Source organism: Crassostrea angulata, chromosome 3, assembly GCF_025612915.1.
Source record: "Crassostrea angulata isolate pt1a10 chromosome 3, ASM2561291v2, whole genome shotgun sequence".
Taxonomy (NCBI): Eukaryota; Metazoa; Mollusca; class Bivalvia; order Ostreida; family Ostreidae; genus Magallana; species Magallana angulata.
In genome coordinates this window covers 21,611,670-21,629,299 of record NC_069113.1, presented here as the reverse complement: position 1 = coordinate 21,629,299, position 17,630 = coordinate 21,611,670, and the positions used below count along the sequence as shown (strand labels likewise).

The window sequence follows — 17,630 nt, the reverse complement described above, 5'->3', positions numbered from 1 at the left end:
GGAGTGAAAGTGGTGTAACTAAAAGTAGAATATAGACATATGTACGAGTCCAACTTATTATAAGGTTAATGATCAAAGTTGGTTTTTTTTCAGCTATTACAAATAAGAGAGGAAAGTATATGCTTGCATTGTCTCAAGCCACGGTCCGGAGTCTGCAAACTGGATAGTCCTTTAATTTTTTCTTTTAGTCTAAATGTCAAACCAGCTGCAGATGCATGGTCGTGGTTTGCGGCCATAGGGTACATGTGTAGTTTTCGAAATTAAATCTTGATCCAGTTGCTATCATCAAAAAGAGATCCCGTATGAGTATACAAACCAGGCACGTAGCATCGTTTTTGAAAGTTTGGGGGGGGGGGCAGACTCACCCCAGAATAAAAAGGAAACTTTACTTTTCAAATCCTGAAAATCCTAATCCGTGGGGGGGGGGGGGTACATGGTCCCATAAAAGTGGCCCCCCTGATGCTACTAGCCTGCAAGCTAGCTCAAATTCACATCGACAATTGACAGTGGAAGCAATAAATTAACGGTGTCGCCGGTTCGGGTAACGACGATAGATGTGCATGTAATACTGAATTGAATTTTTATCATGCATGACATTATCTTACACTATCTAATACTTCTTAATAATGGACCAATTCATACATGCAAGTTAGCATCGCATAGGCGTCGGAACCGGGACGCTAGGGGGGAGCTTTGCCCCCCCCCCCCTTTTTTTTTTTGCAAAGTTAGACCTAACCATTAAGCACATAGCATCATAGAGGTTCAGCACCCCCATACTTTTTGAAAGTTTTATTAAGATTTATTAAGATTTATTAAAAGTTTTATTAAAAGATTTATTAAAAGCTGAAAAGCGAACATAAAATAAGATGAATTTCAATGAGCATTGCTCCATGCATCGTCGCAAACCAATTCTACTGTCATCTCCCATCTGGCGGATAGGAGGGAGCTATGCAGACACCGGACCCTAGCTTAAGACGATTTGCTTTGTTAAAAATTTCACTTGCTCCGCTTTTTATTCCTCCTTGAGCACCATGGTGAGTACAAAAGCCCATTATGCTCATTTTCGTAGGTAAAAAAATATATATCTTTTTTCACGAATAAACACGAAACTTTCGCGATATAACGCGTAACCTTCGGGAATAAACGCAAACGCGAAGTTTCGCGTTATATCGCGAAAGTAACGCGTTTATTCACAAAAGTTTTGCGTAATATTGCAAAAGTAACGCGTTTATTCGCAAAAGTAACGCGTTTATTTGCAAAAGTTTCGCGTTTATTCGCGAAAAAAATATTTTTATTTACCTACGAAAATGAGCTCAATGGGCTTTCGTAGGCATTAGCTATACCTCGAGCAGATATTCGTTGTGACTACTTCAGTGCTTTTTAGCTCACCCAGACGAAGTAGGGGGAGCTAATGCTATACCCCCGGCGTCGGCGTCCGGACCTGGTTAAATTTTTTGTTGCAGGTTCTGTATCTAAGTTATTACTTATCCTGTCTTCACCAAACGCATCTGGACCTACTTATGGACTTGAGAGACTTGGATGCTGAGTCTGGGCAATGAGTTCCAAATGCTAAAGGAGGTAAAGGTTTTTGGAGCAGGTGCCCTTTGAAAGCCATTTCTAAGTTACAACTGGTTCTAACTTCACAAAACTTTCATGGATGGTGCGTCTTATGATACTGAAGCACCTGAAAGACTTGAATGCTGAATCTGAGTCTTACGTTTCGGATGCTGAATGATGTTAAGGTCCTTAAGCTTGTTAAAGGTTTTAGATCAGGTGCCCTCTAATGATTATATCTTAGTTATTACTGGTCCTAACTTCACCAAACTTGGATGGATGTGCGTCTGATGATACTTATGCACTTGACAAGCTTGAATGTTGAATCTGAGCCATATAGGTTGCGGATGCTGGATGAGTTAAGGGGTTTAAGCTGGTTAAAGTGTTTAGAACAGGTGGCCTTTGATAGACAAAGTTATTATTGGTTCAATCTTTATCAAATTTGAAGAGATGATGCATCTTGTGATTCTGATGCACTCCATAGGCAAGGATGCTGAATCAGAGCAAAAGGTTTCGGTTACTGGATGAGGTTTAGTTTTTTGAAACAGGTCACATGTTTAATAGATAATAGTACTATTTCAAACTTGTATGCTTGATTTAACTATAATATAAATGAATTGCAAAGGTAGCTTCAGATACAGAGCCTGATCTCCATTATCAACGATATCGATGCTTAAAGAAACCCTATACCTTACTCAAACCAGAGACATAAATAAACTTGCTTGATAGATGTGTTTGTTGTAAAATGATATAACACGATTCCTATGATATGGTATTGTATGATATGATACGCTTTTGTATTTTATGATATAATAAAATATCATATGATATTATGTTTGTGTTCGCAAACTAATTCAGCTAGATACGTCGGGGCAAGATAATGGAGCGCCTTGTATACATACTAGTATACACATAGTTTGTATTGCACTCTATACATCACAGGACGCCAGTGCAAATCAAACAGGATGGGCTGAATATGTTCATGCTTGCCTGTCCTGGTATTAAGACGTACAGCAGTGCTCTGAACCCTCTGATGTTTCATTATGTAGGTGCTATCTATGTTGTACAAGAGCGCATTTCCATAAGCCAGCCGCGACGTAACCAGAGAGTGGACAAGTGTTTTGCATGCCGCGTCCGTGAGAAAGTGCTGAATGCGTCCTATTTTCCGAATCTGTGAGTAACATGTCTTTGAGACCGCATTGCACTGCTTTTCAAAAGATAAGAGTTGATCAAAAAAAGATTTCTCCCACTTGGGACACTGTGAATGATGTTTTTTCCGAAGAGTAAGCTAGTTTTGATCAGGTTTTTGATACGACTTCTCGGGGCAAAAACAATCAGTTCAGTTTTCTCCTCATCTAACTCAAGCATGTTGTTAGACATCCACAGCTTCATATCATTCAGGCAGCGTGTTAGCCTTGACGACACATCTTGCCAGTTCTCAGTTGGCTTTACGATGAGATACACTTGTGTGTCATCGGCGTATACGTGATACTGCATACCATGATGCAAGCAAATCTCGGTAAGTGGACGGGAAAAAATACAGTAGATTTTTGGTCCCAACACTGAGCCTTGGGGCACTCCAATATCAAGCGGAACCGGGTTAGAAAGTTCGGAACCAATTGATATACGTTGCGTTCTTTCACTCATGTAAGATTTGATCCACGAAAGGGCATTATCCGTGATACCATAGGTATGCTCCAATCGTTTGTGCAGGATGTCATTGTCCAGTACACCAAAAGCTGCCTATAAATCCAACATAACAAGAACTGCGCAACTGTTATTGTCCAGCGCAACAGCAATGTCATGATGAACACGAAGAAGGGCTGTTTCAGTGGAATGGTGTTTTCTATATGCAGATTGAAGATTATCATTAAGATGGTTTTGTTTTAAATGGCCATCAATTCGAATGGCAATAACTTTTCCCAAAACTTTAGATATGAACGGCAAATTAAAGACAGGTCGGTAATTTTTGAAATTTTCTTTATCCAAACCAGATTTTTTGAGCAAAGGCTTGACAACTGCCTCCTTGAAACTCGATGGAACGGACCCTCAGATATAAATTTGTTGATGATGTCAGTAATGAGGCACCAACGCTGAGCTTTCACATTCTTTAAGTAGATTGGTTGGTAACGGGTCTAAACAAAATGTTTTTGATGCCGAATTTGATAAAAATTTCAAGACTTCCTCACAGGATGTAGGATCAAAATTTGCCAAGAATTGACCATCAAACGGTTTATCAGTTTTTCCGTCTCTGCTTTTACTGACCAGCTTATATAGTTCGTATGTCATTGATTTTATTGCTGAAATAATTATATGATCCAATGTCATTTGCTAATTCTAAATCAGATGTGCAGTCAGGAAGAATTGGAACACCGGATTCCCCAAGTAGTGAATTTGCAGTTTTAAAAAGTTTCCCTCGATTTTTACCACAGGAAATTATTTTAGACAAAAACCAGTCATGTTTGCTTTTGAGAAGCAGTTTTGTGCTATCCGAGCATTTCTCTTTGTAAATTGAATAATGCACTGTTAGGTTTGTGCGTCTCCAGACTCTTTCAGCTTTTCTTTTCTCGCGCTTTGCATGGCGTAGGTCTAGGGAGTACCACTTCGTGTTTGGTCTTATTGTTATTTCCTTTCTTAATAGAGGCGCGTGTGTGTCGACAACATCCCGCATGATAGAATTATAGTTTTCCATGTGGTCTCCAAGTGGTATGTTATTTGAATTCAAGAAACTTAGCGATTTATTGAGGTTGGAACTTAGATCCTCTGTATTAACTTTACGAAATTGTCGGAAACTCAGTTCTTTCTTAGGTTTCTCTGGTTTTGAGACATTCAAATCAGAACAGATGACTCGAAGATCGCAACAAAGGATCCTTCACTACCGGCTTAGACACAAGGATGGTGTTAGACTCTCTGGTAATAAGCAAATCCAGTGCATGACCCTTGTTGTGGGTTGCGTCAACAACATGTTGTTTTAAACCAAACTCATCAATAGAATTTAGGAACCTCCGCGTATCCACATTGCTCAGATTGTCGACGTGGATGTTGAAATCGCCTGTGATGAGAAGTTCTTCTGATGTTACAACTAATGTTGCCAAATGTTGAGAAAACTCCTCAATGAACCTGGACACGCTGAATGATGGGGGCTATATACTACAGACATTCTGAATTTATGATTCTGTGAGTAAACGAGAAATCCGATGTGCTCAAATTGAACATTCTCACAGTATTGTTTTTCTTCGACTATTTTCAGATTTTAAGTCTACCTATGAGAGCTACAACTCCTCATTTACGACCTCGTCTGGGTTTGTGATACACTTTGCAGCCGTCGGGGGTCAGTTCGTACAACACTATTTGGTCTGTATCGGTACCAAGCCAAGTCTCCGGTTATGACCATTATATCTACATCACTTGAAGTCTGAAATTGAGACGGTCTTATTTCTCACAGATCTGCAATTTAGGGTAAATAAACTTGATCAATACATCCCTATCTTTTGGTAGTGTCAGAAGTGGAATTTTCGTCAGATTGTTTCTATTTATGCCTCATGATGATATGTGCATACGTTTTGTTGATATAAGTGGAGAAATGTGTTGGAAATTGTCGACTATTTTCACTTACTGTAAATGTTTGACTGATCAAAATCTTGATTTTCTTTGCTGCTCGGTGTTTCACTTGTGTTGGAATTGGAAGAACGTTATATGGTTTGACAGTACTTGTTTCAGAAGGTATAGGACTACGAGAAATCAAAACAAGGTTTTCTAGATTAACCCCGAGTTGTTGTTTTGATGATTTGAACTGCTTGACACAGACTGTATTGATACGTCTGATGAATCTACGACCCGCTTTAGTGCCTCTTCGCACCCGAAAATGATTCTTGCGCTCTACCCAAGGTACTCAGGCGCGTGTTCAACAAAGCAGGTGCACTCGAGCACTTGCCAAAATACATGCAACACAAATTCTGACATGCGCTCGTGGGCACTCGGTTTGCTGAACACACATCAATTGTTGCCCTTTACTATTTCTCTCCGGTGCATTGAATGTAGTAAACAGTTTTGGCTCACCTGAGCTGAAAGCTCAAGTGAGCTTTTCTGATCACTTTTTGTCCGGCGTCCGTCTGTCTGTCTGTAAACTTTATACATTTTCTACTTCTTCTCCTGAACCACTTGGCCAATTTCAACCAAACCTGACACAAAGAATCATTGGGTAAAGGGGATTCAAGTTTGTCAAAATAAAGGGACACTCCTATTTTAAAGGGAGATAATTAGGAGTTATTGAAAATTTGGTGATATTTTTCAAAAATCCTCTTCTCAAAAACCATTTGGCCAGAAAAACTTGTGTGGAAGCATCCTCAGATAGTGTAGATTCAAGTTTATTCAAATCATGCATGGTCCTCGGGGGTAAGGTGGGGCCACAATAGGGGGGGGGGGGGTCGATTTTTTACATAGGAGTATATAGAGTTAATCTTTAACTATCTTCTTCTCAAAAACTATTTGGCCAGAAAAGCTTAAACTTGTGAGAAAGCATCCTCAGACAGTGTAGATTCAAGTTTGTTCCAATTACGGTCCCCGTGGTAAGATGGGGCCACAATGGGGGGGGGGTGTCGAAGTTTTACATAGGAGTATATAGAGTTAATCTTTAAAAATCTTCTTCTCAAAAACCATTTGGCCAGAAAAGCTGAAACCTGTGTGGAAGCATCCTCAGATAGTGTAGATTCAAGTTTGTTCAAATCATGATCCCCGGGAGTAAGATGGGACCACAATGGGGGTCGAAGTTTTACATAGGAGTATATAGAGTTAATCTTTAAAAATCTTCTCAAAAACCAAACGGCTAGAAAAGCTGAAACTTGTGTGAAAGCATCCTCAGATAGTGTAGATTGAAGTTTGTTCAAATCATGGTCCCCGGGGGTAAGGTGGGCCCACTATGGGGGGGGGGGGGTTAAAGTTTTACATAGGAGTATATAGAGTTCAACTTTAATTTTTTTTTCTCAAAAACCATTTGGCCAGAAAAGCTGAAACTTGTGTGGAAGCATCCTCAGTGTAGATTCAAGTTTGATCAAATCATGGTTCCTTAGGGGCAAGGTGGGGCCACAATGGGGGTCAAATTTTTATATAGGAATATAAAGAGAAATTTTATTTTAAATCTTCTACTCAGAACCTGACTAGCTAGAAAGGCTGTTACTTGTGTAAAGTATCATCAGGTAGGGTAGATTCAAGTTTGGTCAAACTATGATCCCCAGGGGTACGGTAGGGGCACAATGGGGACCAGTAAAATCTTTACAAAGGAATATATTGAGAAAAATCTTTTTCTATAAAAAAAATTTTTCTTAGAAAAGGTGCAACATTAGTGAAAGCAACCTTGGATAGTGTAGATTCAAAGTCCAAATCATATTTTTCAGGAGTAGGATGGAGCCACATGGGGTGGAGGGTCAATTTTACAAAAAAAAACCAGTTTAAATTCACCAAAATTCAAATGTTATAATATATGGTTTAACTTATATGCAAGCATTTTGACATATTTTTGATTCTTTAAAATTGTTTAAACTTTGACCTCTGGACAATTCTTGGGCTTCACAAGTTTGATGTAGGTTTAACCGTTTAAATCCCATTTGATTTAGATCTTCTTGAGAACTGTGATGCTCAATATGTGAAATGACTACACTGTGACAAAAAGGGATCAATGGTAAACAGAATATCCAGGGAAAATTTGATTTTTTTATATACAGGATCTGTTAGACTATATTGTCCATATTTTTTTTGCATTTTTTTTCCGTAAAGCTGATTTAATAATACACTGTATCTATTGTTGCTCAGGTGAGCAATGTGGCCCATGGGCCTCTTGTTATGTATCGATAAAATGACGTAACAATGCACAATGCACTGGCGAGAAATGGAACATATATTTTTCATTATTAAATCATTTAAAAACCATTTTAGAAAAACACAAGATGTGATTGAACAATATACTGATAAATGCATATTCATTTACAATTTTTATACATTTCTAAATATTCACAGAACACAGTGATGTAATGATTAACAATGATGACAATGTGTCTATAATTTTACTTCAGTGGCCAGCACATTTTAAGCACTGAGAGTCACCACTAGAAACATTTCATACACACTTCCCATTCTGTTGAAGAAATCCAATTTGATTTGAGAGTTCTGTACTGTAGTAAAATGAGTACATGAATTTCAGTCCAGAGTTCCTTCAAGAAATAAATAGCAATCTCTTGTATCAAGTATACAATCCAGATCCTTTCTCTGTAGTGTCTTCCTTTTACTTTGTAATGTGCTGTGAACTGCATCCTTCGACAATTCCCATATAAACAATTCTGTGGCTTTAGCTATAGTGATCACTGCTTCTTGGCTTGCTAACGTCACATCAGGGTCACTTTTCATGATCGATTTAATTCTGCTCAACGGCAGCTTCATCAACTTCTCACTATCCTGGTTAGAATTTTTCTCTTTTGTTTTCACAATTTTCTCAGATGAGTTTTCCTTATCATCAGTTTGAGATTCCATTTCTTCTACTCCCGCCATTTTTATCCTACTTTCACTTTAGATTGAAATTAGAGTAATCTTCCTTTGACCGCTCTTCACTAGGGATAATTTCAAAACATAAAATTAAAGTGAATTTCTCGAATCCGGCTTTGTTTCTGCGCGAAGTATCTATCGAAATTATTTTACACAAGTTGATGTAAAAATTGCAAAGGTAAGGGGAGACTTTTATTTATCAATGTTTTCTCTCTTTACTCTAATGCGATCTATATCGCTTGACATATAAAAATGGGTGTTCAATGTTCATGTCAGGTATACCGATGCCGTAGCTTAGCTGCATACATCACATGACAACGACAGTTGGCATATGTAAATTGCCTAAAATGAAGTGACCTCTCAGGAAAGGTGTTTGTTAACATATACAGAGTTCATAATATAAACACGTCTTAACATCTATAAACTGACAAAAGGCTACTTGGTGGAATTGCATGTTAATATTGTTTCCCTCCCCATGCAGATTCTATCATCTAATGAGTCATGCTTGTAATTTACATGATTTATGATTAGCTTATATGAAGCACATAAAATATATTTTTGTAGTAGTTATGAACTGCATCATTGTTCATCATCAGCGCTGGTCTGCTTGGCCATGACTACATACGTCATATTCCTTGGGACAGTAATTCCTGGGGACCCCCCTTGTTAAATGATAATCTCTTAAATCAACATCCAAGGTACTTACTCTAACAGGATTTCATTAACTTTCCACTTCCAGGGGTTGAGCAAAAAATATTGATGTGTTAAGGATCATGCTCTGGAATAATTTACCTATACCTGTGAAAGTCACTCAATAGACAGTAAATTATTTGATTATGAAAGATATTATTAACATATATATGTCCACTAAGTGAAAAATTTGCAGTTTGGGATAAAAAATGAATATCTTAAAAATTTGAACTCGGAACTCAGATTTGAACTCGGGATGTACAGATCACCAGCCAAGCTGGCACTTAATCCACCTGGCTTATGATGGCATAAGTTACATGTTAATTGCCATCAATAAAATCTCTGATAAAACGATCTGTCGTTTAAATCAGAGATCAGCCATTTTGTGATGATGTGTTATTCCACCTGAAAGGGAAATGATCAAAGTCTCAACATCTGTTTCTTTAATGTTATTGTACTGAGTGATTATATCTCAGATCCTTATAGAGATATCCCAATTATTATTTGCCCCTCCCCGTCTAATATAACTGCATGGCTTAAAATATGTTATAATGATTTTATTTAGTATATATATTATACAGGAAAAATACATGTGTATGTTTATCCTGCCTCAACATCTTGCATAGTAAATTAAGGTATATTTATATATACATATAGATATATGGGATTGTTAACGGTATAAAATCATAATTTAACTACAGAAATGTATGCATGGAAATTCGGTGAAGTTTAGGGTAAGTCCAAGTCTCTGTCATGTTTAATTTAACTTTCCCAAATACATATATGTATTGCTTTTATTTGAAGACATGCTGTAACCTTGATTGTGTACTTTTTTTAAAGATCAGAGTGATGGACCTCTGGGCGGTGTTTGGGTGGACCGGGGGAGGGTTGTGTGCATTGTATGTACTGCTGCCCTTCTTGGTGAGATTTTATCCATGGATTGCTCATCGGATAGTTTTCCTTCACTTTGGTAGGCCATATCCTTTCTCTTTCTCTCTCTCTCATCTCTCTCTCTCTCTCTCTCTGAATTTTCAAATTATCTGTCTGTCAGTGAGGAGTGTTTTTCTCATTTCTGTGTTAATTCTAGCCATGAATGATGTGTAATTTGACATATTTCAGTGGAGCACCCAAAAGTTGTCTTCAAGGACCTGAAGAAGCCAGAGAGTTTTGGTTTGAAGAATACAAGGAATTTCTACCTTGATGTTGATGATGAGAGTACAATTGGAGTTTGGTAAACTATTGATATACTTTGTATGAGATTGAACCCCACTTAAAAAAAAAATTAAAAAAAAATTTTTGATTATCAATGTTAATTAAGAATATTTTGTATACTTGAAATGCAGGCACACCTTACCTGGAAATGCAGGAGATCAAATTGATGATAATGATGAATTCTGGGAAAAGAAATTACAAGAAGGACAACCCATAATTTTGTATCTTCATGGAAACTCATCTTCTAGGTAAAGTAGCTTCTGGTTACGATATTTTAAGAGCCTTTGCACAGCAGTATCTTTAGCTAGCAAGTGATGTTATAAGAATAAGATTTCTTACAATCTACTGTAATTCGTAGTTAAACGCAATTAACTAATATCCGTGTAAAATCGCAAAAGGCACATCTCGCAGATTTTAAAATCTTCTTTTTTTTTTGCGGACATATGTAAACTAAATCAAATTATGCTAATGATTCAGTGTTTCCGAATTTATATTCTCGCAATTTGATGCAAACCGGTTGAATCGCGTAATAAAGCCCTCGCTAGAATAAGGAATCTACAGTAATTGAAATTGGATGTTTTGCTGTCTGCATCAACTTAGTACCATTTTCTGTTCACTGACAGTAAATGTGCAGCCAGTTGTGTCCAGTGTTCAAAGGCATTTAGTGATCAAAATTTTGCAGTGTTCACATGTAGAACATTTCAATTATAATTGTACAGAAAGAAATTTTATTCAAAAGAACTTTGATGAAGTATTTTTATCATTGCAGAGCACAACCACATAGAGTAGAACTCTTGAAGCTACTTAGCAAGCTGAACTACCATGTACTGGCCTTAGACTATAGAGGTACAGTATGAATGAATAATTCATAATTCATGAGTAAACTGAAATTTGAATGCATTTAGTTTTAACTTACTTATCAACTGCCCTTTGAGAAATTTCTTTGTTCAAAAAATGATCAACTAATTCCGCAGTCTGTTTGCTGCTAATTTCTGTTGTATCCATGGTACATGTCAGGATCAACATTATGGTTTAATTCAGTCTGTTAGAGTGTTGTTAGTTACCTGGCAATCAACAATATATATACCACAGTACAAATCGAGTGACTGCATATGTCACTAGCCTAATTTGCTATTTATCAGTTTTGAAAAATGTGAATAATGATTTATTGATACATCTTAAGCTATCTGAAGTTTTAGCAAGAAATCCAAAATGTACATGTACAATGTATGTATTATTCATATGAAAGCTTGAAAATAATATTATATTAAGGTTATAAGCAGTACGTGACATATTTGTTTTATAGGTTTTGGAGATTCCACTGGGTTTCCCTCAGAGGATGGCTGCGTTGCAGATTCCTACTTCCTGTACAAATGGGTCAGGAAACGATCTGCCCAAGTTCCTGTCATAATATGGGGTCACTCCCTAGGAACTGGGTAAGTTGAATACCATAGTTTGAGGCAGTCCCATTTGTTCATTGGATTGTCCTGATTATACCATCTTTTCCTGTTGGTTGTTACTCCAATAACTTGACAAAAGTACCACAAATTTCTGGACTCAAAATAAAAAAAGCATGCATTGCCTGTTTCCAATGGAAGAATTAAGTTGTGAAACATAGAAAATGACACCAATCTGACTAGAATAATTCAAGCAATACTGTGGAATCATTCAAATTTGTGGGGACCAATTTTCGTGGATTGTGGGTTTTTTGCTTATTCGTTGGGATGTAAATTCGTAGATACGTCGGTTTTTATTTTCTGTAGGACTAAGATAACTCTTTATAAATTTGTTTCCGTCAAGGATGTAAATTCGTGGGTAAGGGATACCCACGAGTACCACGAAAATTGAGCCACCACGAACTCTAATGATTCCACAGTAGTTAAATCATTGGAGCATATACATGTAGGTCGGGGACACTTAGGTAAAAATATTTTCAACCAGTTGTCCAAAATTTTCTTTAGTTTTAAAAATTTTTTGAATTAAACACTCACAATCGTCCATTCAAATGAAGAGGACACACTTGAAAAACTTATAAATATTGATTTGTTTTTCAGAATTGGGACTAAATTGACCAAGCAACTTTGTGATAATGGTGGGTTGCAATTTTTATTATTCATTTCATTTCTTGACTTGCTTGAGAGAGAAAGTGGTTAAGAATCTTTCTTTGTTAATTAATAGTAATAGAATTTTTTATTGATTTTATTTTATTGTGTAGGTGAGCCTCCAGATGGACTCATACTACAAGCACCATTCACAAATCTGAAGCATGTATCAAAACTGCATCCTTTTGCTGCTGTGAGTATTGATTAAAAAATTGGCTATTGTAAAGATCTACCTCTATTCTCTTCCTTCTCAAGTGAAGGACTTTTATCGATATGATATACACTCTCTCTCTCTCTCTCTCTCTCTCTCTCTCTCTCAAACATATTTAGTTTTGTAAATGAAAGTGTCTCAGTTTCAATTCCCAGTTCCACCCGAAACTTTTCAAATGCTGTATGGATATTAATATTCTTATTAACAAGTTAATATGGGGTATTAATATCCATACAAAACTGCTGCAGGGAATTGATTTCTCCCAGAAAATAAGGCATTTACAGTTGATGTGCATTGCTCGTTCATGATTTACAATGTTTCTTTTCCAGTTATTTAGATTTCTTCCTTGGTTTGACTGGGCCGTAGTCAGTGCCTTGGATAGAATAGGTCTTCATTTTAAAACAGATGAACAGTAAGTTTTACAGACTCTTCAAATATACCAGTGAATTTGTTATGATATCCATCCAAAAACGGTCTTCTAATCATCTAATTCTGGAGAGTCCTCCTGGAAAATGTACCCATGCGGTACATTCTGTTTCAGTAGATTGACCTAATGGCAGCAGTAAATTTAAATTTAGCAATCGGTATTTCTTGATTTATGCATTGTTTCTGGAATTTCTATTAAAAGAAAAATATGATTTATTAATAAGTAAATGTTAGTTCATTTATTTATTGTACTACCGGTACATATGAATAGTTTCTTTCCCCTTTAATACAGAAGAATTGATAAGCATACACTGTGTAATTTCTGACATGGTGCAATTTCAGGGTTCTGAGCTCACTAATTACCTGCCCCTAATGTTGTAAATGAATAATAAATATAGCATTGGCATCATAAAGGGGGGGGGGGGGGGGGGGGGGGCTTAGCTCCATCACTTTTTTTGCATTTAAGTTACATAACCATAACCAAAGATTTTTTTTTTTTTTGCTTGTCAAGATTTTTGATAAGTCAAGCCCCCCCCCCCCCCACTTTCAATTTGCTTCCAATGCCACTGTATTGTGATTTTGATTTACATAACAGCATTATATAATGTATAGCAGTGTTCATACATGTGTAGCAATGGACTGTTGATTTAAAACCTGATATTGTGAAGAAAATTTAGACCTTGGTACTCTTGCAATGATTGTTTAATTTTATTTGTTTCTTTATAGCATAGCCAGTGTTACAGTCCCTATTCTGCTCCTCCATGCGGAAGATGATTTTACTGTTCCTCATGAACTCGGTGAACTGGTAAGTACCAGGGCATCTCATATACTGTAGATTGCTTATTTTATGCAAGTATCGGTACTTAGTTTCACGATTCAACCATTGTGCATCAAATTGTGAGCAAATAAAATTGTGTATGTAAAATTTTTATCACAGTTTCATAAAGTTTACATCTGTCCTGAAAATAAAAGCAAGATTTTAAAATCTGAGAGATTTTGAAATCTGGGAGATGTCTTAAAATTTAGCGACTTTACGCAAACAATAATTGCTCACATAAATTATGAATCTATACAATTTCAAAGAACAAACAGCACTGTATGATGTAGAGAAGCTTTACTTTTTTAAACACAAAACGTAGTTTCTTAATGATAGAGCATACATGAATCCTAAGCTTTTACTGGTAAATGCTTCTACCGGTTTGTGTAGAGTTGAAGTACCGGTACCAGAATTTGGTGTATAAATTGATGTTCATAAATATTTATTATAATGTGTAGCTGTAGATGTGCAGTTCTCAAGAAAAAATTGGAATGACAGAGAGTAGATTATCTTAATAACGTGTTATAAGGAAGACAGATTTTAAGGAAGGGGGGAGGACCCAGAAAACGCAGACAGTCTGTCTGGTTAAAAAAAAAATTTAAAATTAAAAGATATTTTTGATAGTGTTTGTAAATAATTTTTCTTTATTTGTAATAGCTTCATGCAGAAGCCAAGAGAGTTCGTGACATTTCCAGTGGCAATATCCATTTTGTGTCCTTTGACAAGAAGCACAAATATGGTCACAATAACATGTACAGGAGTCCAGAGCTGCCACAGCATATTATGTAAGTACTGACCAGCGAGGTATTAAATAATTTGAAGCTTGGATATTTTTGTTGTCCAGGATGTTATCAACAAGAATTCTGAAAGATTGAAAATCATGGCAAAATGTTTCTCTCAAAATTTCAGTTTAAGTTTTTTGAGTCATAAAATAGTCATAAATAGAGAAATCCTTAAGAATCTTCTCAAAAAACCATTTGGCCAGAAAGGCTTAAACTTGTATGGAAGCATCCTTAGTGTAGATTCAATTTAGTTAAGATTATGATCCCCAGGGGTAGATCCACTCTCCATAATTCTCCAGATAATTGGTATTTGATACCATAAAGCAGATTCGACAGAGTTTTATGGCTATTGTTGCTCTGGTGAGTGAGATGTGGCCCATGGGCCTCTTGTTATTTAAAGTAGACATACATTATTCAGTATTAAAAATTTTTGGCTGCTTTAAAGGCAGGCAATTATTAAGTTTCTAAATGACTTTATAAAGGATTATCTTTTTTTCAGAAATTTTGTGGCCTCTTTAAAGAGATGATGATTTCCAAGGATAAATTTATTAAATCCATCCATCAAAAGAAAGAAAGAAAAAGAAGATGATTACTGCTCAATAAAATATTTTGAGTGCTGTCTCTGGATAAGTCATACATGACATATATAAATGTTGTCATTTTCAGTGCATTATAGGGACATGGTCTCAATTTTGGTCAACATTTTTTTTTTTTAAATCATTATGTTGGTTGCTCATTAGAAATGCATTACTAAAGCACTGCATATACAATAAACTTGAAAATATAAAATTTGGCAAAAATTGTGACCATACCCCTTAAGAGGGCTGGGTGGATGTGGCCATTTTTAGACTGTCTTGATCTCCTCTAGAAGAAGAGCTATATACATGTATAAATTAAGATATAGGAAAATACTCAAATTTAAAAGATAAAAATTTATGGATTTCTTTTTTGACTGAATAATAGTTTAAAACTTAACAAATTATATCTTAGAATTTAAGGTAGAACTGATGGTTAGTTTTGTAGACCACCCAGCCTCCTTAAGCTTTCAACATTTTTATCTTTCTGGTGCCATCAAATTCTTGGGAATCTTTTCATCATAATTAAGCTTTTTAGCTAAGCCTTCTCTTTGCTAGCTTAACTTTATGATTTTTTTAAAGGTTTATAGTGCCACATGACATGATTTCCCCACTCATTATTTTCATTGTCGGTCTATTAAGCAAAAAGCAACTTGGCTCTTCAATTGTGTAAAAAAAAATATATTTTATATGCTTAAGGATTTTAAATAGAAATATTTCATTATGTGTTAAACTGAAGTGTTATATGTCTGAAGTCTTACAAATCATCTGAAGTGTAATATACTATAAAAGCCAATCTTTGGTTTCTGTGATGCATATTTGAATGATTTAATTTTTTATTTATTTATACATGGTATAATGTTGTTCCGGTATCGATGTTTATGATAAATGGACGATGGATGTGAGAGGAATAAATGGTCTGAACTCGTGATGAGTTTTCCATCTTTTTATTTCATAACCGGAAACTAAAACTAAAACTACTAAATACGGAACCAACATGGTCGAACATTATCGATCTGGAATTCTGGTCAGACTATCATATTACAGATATGGTACATCCCCGCCGTGCGAAAAAAAATTGGAGAATTTTTTCAAACAACATCAAAGACCAGAATTCCAAAATCAAGAAATGACATAAATGATAAAGATCAAGTGAATCTCAACAATAGCTGAAATATGGACATCCGATGAAAGTACATTGTCACAAAAATAATAATTCCATTGTTATTAATACTAGTATTCCATGGTAGTCAACCTGAAGAAATGGACATTCTATAGTAATGAAATCAGAAGTGAATAAAATGTACGAAACATGTATACACCATTCATTGGGCCCATCAAACACTCTCACATTTACACAACATGATATTCAAATCAGAGTGCATTAAGAAGAAAACTAATCTGCAAATGCCAAGTAAACAATGTAGATACAATTAAGTAAATTGCAATTGTGTAACACACTGACATTTTGTTGCAGTAGTGACTATTTTGGAAAAAGCTAGAATTCATGGAAAAAGTAAACATTGCACATTGGTGATTTTCTGAAAAAGCGTATGTTTCAGCAATAGCAAAGTACTGTACTTACAGTGCTATAGTATAAAAATGAAAAATGGTTTTGAATATGTATCGAAATGAAAAGACACAAGTTGAAAATACAATGTATAATCTCAAGATAAAACAGTCTATGTTCTACATGCGGAATCCTCCTCGTGGGATGTGGCGGTCCTGGTTGCGAGAGTTAAGCTGACGAAGGTCGTCTACTTGGGTAGAGAGCAACTCAATCTTCCTAACGAGGTTGTCAATGGAGGGCTGTGTGGCAGCAGCAGCCATAGGTATGGTAGTACAAGTCTCTGGGGCAGCAGTGGGCTGCAACAGCTCTGGAGGGTCAGATTTCCTGTAACCACTTGCGGCGCCAGACAGGGGGGATTCAAAAGCCTGGGCCAAATCGATGGGTCGGCCTGCCCGAACGAAAAACGCCAGCTGGTCTGGGAGGCCCGCAATGAAACGGTGCATGATGTCTCTGTCAGCAACCTCCAATCTCGTTCCCAGATCAACCACTGTGGCATAGAAGTCCTCAATGCGTTGGTTTGGTTGCAATCTTAATGAGTGGAACTTCTCAACGTCAATGTGGAAACAACGGTTGTTGTTATACTGTGCCAGGAAAGCTGCACGCAAATTATTCCAATTATACTTTACAGTGTCGGCCAGTCGTTGGTACCAGGACAAAGCCGGTCCTTGTAGATGTAGGTGAAAAGCAGCACACTTACGGTCTGTCGATGTTACTTTAATGCCGTGAAGGATCAAGTAACTGTCCAGTTCGTCGAGGAACTTCTGGGGGTCTTCGTGTACATGGCCGGAAAATCTCGTAATATGGATTTTCTGTGAATCCATCATAGACGGCTTTGCTGAAATAACGGGTGTAGATTAACAGTTAATGATTCTCCACCATGTTCCGGTATCGATGTTTATGATAAATGGACGATGGATGTGAGAGGAATAAATGGTCTGAACTCGTGATGAGTTTTCCATCTTTTTATTTCATAACCGGAAACTAAAACTAAGACTACTAAATACGGAACCAACATGGTCGAACATTATCGATCCGGAATTCTGGTCAGACTATCATATTACAGATATGGTACAATGTGAATAGACATTTTGATGAACATTTTGTGTATTTTGCTACAATAAAAATATTTTGACAAAGAATTACACTGTTATTGACAT

The 17,630-nt window shown here is 36.4% G+C and overlaps 2 protein-coding genes across 3 annotated transcripts; one reads left to right on the top strand and one right to left on the bottom strand.

Moving 5' to 3' along the window:
* Positions 1-7,433: 7,433 nt before the first annotated feature.
* Positions 7,434-8,123, bottom strand: LOC128175198 (DNA polymerase epsilon subunit 4-like). The gene has a single exon (XM_052840646.1). The coding sequence runs from the start codon at positions 8,092-8,094 to the stop codon at positions 7,747-7,749; it is 348 nt and encodes a 115-aa protein (XP_052696606.1). The 5' UTR covers positions 8,095-8,123; the 3' UTR covers positions 7,434-7,746.
* A 33-nt stretch (positions 8,124-8,156) lies between these two features.
* On the top strand, positions 8,157-14,949 carry LOC128175197 (lysophosphatidylserine lipase ABHD12-like). Of its 2 annotated transcripts, none has more exons than XM_052840643.1 (12): positions 8,157-8,266; positions 9,619-9,748; positions 9,898-10,009; positions 10,122-10,238; positions 10,760-10,836; positions 11,297-11,426; positions 12,045-12,082; positions 12,206-12,285; positions 12,633-12,715; positions 13,456-13,534; positions 14,204-14,331; positions 14,828-14,949. In XM_052840643.1, exons 2-12 carry the CDS (start codon positions 9,628-9,630, stop codon positions 14,853-14,855), a joined length of 993 nt encoding a protein of 330 aa, XP_052696603.1. In that variant the 5' UTR covers positions 8,157-8,266; positions 9,619-9,627; the 3' UTR covers positions 14,856-14,949. The 2 variants fall into 2 exon arrangements, with proteins under 2 accessions (XP_052696603.1, XP_052696605.1); XM_052840645.1 differs by lacking the exon at positions 8,157-8,266 and adding an exon at positions 8,712-8,786.
* Positions 14,950-17,630: the final 2,681 nt, after the last annotated feature.